Raw genomic sequence first — 4,742 nt, forward strand, 5'->3', positions numbered from 1 at the left:
CCAGAGGCACACAGCTTATAAGTGGTGGAGCCAGGACTGGAATCAGAATGCATCTCTCTGTGCTCCCTACACTACCCCTGAATTGGAGTTATTCTGTTTTCCTTCTTTTCTCATTACCACATAGATTCCATGAAGAACACATTCTGGGGAAGGCCATGGTTTCTCTTTGTTATGTTTACTATGTTTGCCTCCCCTAGCCCACATGTGCCTAGTAAAATGCTCAGCAGACAAACCTGCCAGGAGACAACACCTCCTACTTGCTGCCACATACGGGGCTGGGGTGAGAGGAAAGGCAAGGCTGGTGAGGTGGATTGCTTTGCTGCTGTTGCTTCTGGTGCTTCTGTTGCTGCTGTTGCTGGGGCTGCTGCTGCTGCTAGGGGATGGGGAGCGACTCTATTGCCTGTGCCTTGGCTCAAGGCATTTTCCATTTCCTTGCCCCCTCCTCCTCCTCCATCCCTCAGCTGTCGCCCCTCCGTTTCAGCTCAGGCCCCTAGGGGAGCGTCTCTTGCCGAGGGGCTGACAGCACTTGGGGAGCAGGGTACCTGTTTTCTGCACTCTAGCTCTGTGCGCAGAGCTTCGTTCGCGGACGCCTGGTGTCCAGTGGGCACTGATGTCAAGCGGTGGTGGAGCACTGCCTACAGACAGTTGACCTGGACCCTCCTCCACACCCACTTCCTTCATCGCCCCCTCCCTCTTGCCTGTACTTGGGCTCTGGCTCTCTATAAAAGGCGGGAGCGTGGGGTGCCACCGCAGCTCCGACTTTCAGCACCATGGAGAGCCCTCGTCTTCGTCCGCTGACCCTCTTGGGTGCCGCCCTGTTTTTGCTGCTACCTCTGCTCGGTGCCCGTGCCCAGGAGGAAGCTGAGCTCCAGCCCCGAGCCCTGGACATCTACTCTGCTGTGGAGGATGCCTCTCACGAGAAGGAGCTGGTGGGTAACTCCCGGACCCCCCTTGGCTGCTGCCCGATCGCTTCCTTTGTACTCGTCCGTCTTCTTTCCCTCCTTCCCCACCCCCATTGCCAGAATCGGGGTGCAGGGAGATGAACATAAAGCCCAGCTTCCATCCGAAACCATCTGGCGCGCACTGCTTCAGCCAGTTTGTAGAGTGAATCCCTTGTCCCGGGCCCTCAGAGCAACAGGAGCCTCAGTGACTAAGGGACTTGCAGTCAGTATGTGAGACAATGCTTGCTACGTTAATACCCCTCAAACGTCCCTTTCTGTCCTGAAATCCCGGGGCGTAGTGTTTTTGGTTCCAGGGCTCTTGTAGCTAGTGCTGGGAATGAGCCGCTGGTCTGGGCTCGCAGCCAAGGCAGCAACTTCGGCTCCGGGGTGGTGTGTTGCAGATCGAAGCGCTACAGGAAGTCCTGAAGAAGCTCAAGACTAAAAGTATTCCGATCTATGAGAAGAAGTATGGCCAAGTCCCCATGGTAAGACTTTGGGGTCATCCCCTCCTTATGTTTTAACAAGAGAAAATATATCACCTTGAGTGATACATTGATCTTCTTCCCTAGGACTTGGCTAAATCAGGTATTGGTTTTATAGAAATCTGTGGTCTCCCTTTTGTTTTCCACCCGCCAAACCATACCCCTTGGTTTCTAAGGGCAAAGAGTAGAATGGCCATTTCAGAAGATCCAACAGCTGGTGCCAGGAACCAGCTCTTGGGTTTGTATGAAAAGGAGTGTTTCTTGAAGATGAGCTTTTTAAAATCTCATGAAAAATTCTCTGAATTGGAAAAGCCCTTAAATCTACTCAGTTTTTCTTCCCCCAATTTTCTTCTTGCTGTCTGAGGCACTGCCAGTTTTTCTGATCTATGTTTTAAGGTTAAAATTCTTGATTCCCCACTTGTCACTTTCCTTGGGGAATTACACTTGTGCATGCTACACACACACACACACACACACATTCTTCTTGGGATGAGAAGGCTGAAAACAGGGAGTAGAGGCTGTGAGAAAATACAGTTCTATTTGTTTATTTCTTAGAAAAATGTCTGATTGATTATTTTTCTTTTTGATAAACAGCTAAAGGGGCTAGAAAATGTAACTCCTCCCCCCAAATAAAAGGTAGAATGAAGTAGAAGGGGTTCAATAATTAATTTTTTTTTCTTTAATGTTGTCTCACTGAAATTTTAAGGCTCTCTGTGTTTCAGGTCTGACCATACTTAGAGCTCTGGTGATGGTGACAGGTTCCATCGATCTCTCCCAAGAGGCAGACATTGTGTTGATGGGGACATGTGCCTATTGGGAGCTGGGTTTGCTTATGTGGAAAGACCACACATTGTGTTGTTTTCAGTGCCACGCTGGGGAGCGGTGCGCCGTGCGAAAAGGAGCGAGGATTGGGAAGCTGTGCGACTGTCCCAGAGGAACCACCTGCAATTCTTTCCTTTTGAAGTGCTTGTGAGGTGTCCTCCCGCCTCCCTAAATCCCCACCACCCCAACTTCCCCTGCGAGGACCACACTCTCATCCCTGGAGTTTGCCTTTAGCAACAAAGTTTGCATTTCCCTCCGAGGGTTAAGGGGCTCTTTTCCTGCTGTTCCCAAATAAAAGAACACAATAGACATTACTGTGTGAAGGATAATGCCTTGTATGGTGTTGATACATGTGCAGAGTATTCTTTTCTTATTCATCTGACACACTCCAACATATCTTGTATCTTCTGGTAAAGAAGGGGAACTTCACTTTGAAAATTGTATTTTTGTATGTGGTGTAGCAGGAAGAAAATTAGGTTTAGTTTATCTTGGTAGATGACATCACAACCTGGAAGATGACCCCAAATGACACAAATTGCAGCATGTACAAATTATAAATAATAAAATGTTTTTAATAATTGCTCATACTGTGTCGTTTCTATGTCATAAGTAATTTGAGTAAGAATGATGGAATTAATCATGCTCTTGTTTTCAAAGAGAAGTATTTTAAAAATAGCAGTCTATTGGGAGAACAACACCTTGGCTCTAAGGAGTTTTCATCATTAATTGGGAGATTGCCGCACAAGTATTGGTGCACTGTTTTTCTTTGATTGCAGTGGGGTGTGTATGTGTGTGTGTGTGTGTGTGTGTATGTGTGTGTTAGTTAACTGGAGATGGTTTGAATTGAGCTGATGGGATAGTGCTTATTAAAACCTTCAGTAGACTCCTTAATTTTCACAGTGAGAACAATAAAATTTAAATTTTTTCAGATGTTAGCCCCATTAAAACCAGTTTAAAAAATTGGAATTTTTGTTTTGGCTACTCCTTTTTTAGAAAATATTCATTGATAAAAAATGGATTCTTTGGGGGCATGTTTTTTGTCCAAAGGAAGGGAAATAGCTGTATTAGGTGTTTTAAGTATTGGGGACTCACTCGTTCCCACTACTTAATATATAATCTTACATGGGGTACCTGGGTGACTCAGTCTGTTCAGCAACTGCCTTTGGCTCAGGTCAGGATCCCAGGGTTCTGGGATCGAGCCCTGCAGCCAACTCCCTACTCAATGCCTCTCCTCCTGCTTGTGTTCTGTCCCTTTCTGTCAAATAAATAAATAAAATCTTTAAAAAATATACATATGTATATAATCTTGGAAAAATAACCTGTTCAAAGGAAAAATGTCATTTTAGTAAAGAGTTTCGAGGGGAACAAATGAAAATTGATAGGTGGTAGATTCAACTCAAGAAATACAAAAATCTTAAATGTAAAGGTTAGTAGTCTTTAAATGTTTGAGTGTTTACCTGAGGTGACATTTCTAAGGCTTAAACCAGAATAAATAACATGTAAGAAGCAGACAAACAGATGAAACAGAAGAGACAAACAGATGTTTATGGTTTCCCAGTGCAAACTCAAGAGGCACCTGCATAATATTAGTATTAAAAAAGAAAGTCCCTCCCCTGCTTCCTGGGGAGACAGATAATGCTGATAGAAAATATGTTAATTCTTAATTGCTATTTGCAGTATTTTCATAGTTCCCTCAATAATCTTCAAAGATAGATACTATTACCATTTTCCAGAGAAGGAAGCAGAGGTCAAGAGAGATGATGGAAATCCTCTTGGTCAGGTCACATAATCCTAAATCCTGTTGTCAGCTCTAATCCTTCTGACTCCCCAAATTTATTTTTCTTTGCTTCCATATCACTCTGGGCAATTGAACAGATTGTTTGGACTCCCAAATTCCCCAGAAAGCACTTCTTTCTTTAATAGAAATTAGCTCACTAGGGTGCTGATGTATTTTGCAGGGGTGGGGGGGGTGGGGGGTGGGAGAGGTGTCACATTTCTATTTGAATTCCTCTTTGAGAGGCTTGGTTGTGATTGAAATGTGTTACATTTTAATCCTGAAAACCTGTTGGAGTTCTTTACTGGTTTTGTTGTCTGCTACTTTTCCAGAAAATACTTAAGTTAAAATCCTGATCTTCTTCTTGGGTCCCTTAACTGTTTTCATTCGTGTCAGTCCTAAATAAATAAGATCAGGAAATGGCTTTAATCATTGATTAATGTACAGGCAGGACTCTGAAGGTAACACTGAGTAGTGCTTCCTATTGTAGCCTGGAATATTTCCTCAAAAGGCAGAGATGCTGGAGGACTTTGTGGTTCTAAGATAGGAATAAGAATTCTGCTCCAAACTTCTTTAACTCTGTCACCCCTACTTCAATGTCATCCCATGCTTTCTTGTTTCATTTGACTAAAGGTATGGACTTAGAGGGAATTGGTAATAAGGAATCTGTGGGCTGGGTATGAAAAGGCTTTTTACAAAATTTGGTCTGGGGATCCAGGTTTT

At 44.2% G+C, this 4,742-nt stretch overlaps 1 protein-coding gene across 1 annotated transcript; it reads left to right on the forward strand.

The window, feature by feature from the left end:
* Window positions 1-277: 277 nt before the first annotated feature.
* CARTPT (CART prepropeptide) lies at window positions 278-2,780 on the forward strand. The gene is made up of 3 exons (XM_059173478.1): window positions 278-929; window positions 1,343-1,426; window positions 2,289-2,780. Exons 1-3 carry the CDS (start codon window positions 771-773, stop codon window positions 2,394-2,396), a joined length of 351 nt encoding a protein of 116 aa, XP_059029461.1. The 5' UTR covers window positions 278-770; the 3' UTR covers window positions 2,397-2,780.
* Window positions 2,781-4,742: the final 1,962 nt, after the last annotated feature.

This window comes from Mustela lutreola, chromosome 5, assembly GCF_030435805.1.
Source record: "Mustela lutreola isolate mMusLut2 chromosome 5, mMusLut2.pri, whole genome shotgun sequence".
Taxonomy (NCBI): Eukaryota; Metazoa; Chordata; class Mammalia; order Carnivora; family Mustelidae; genus Mustela; species Mustela lutreola.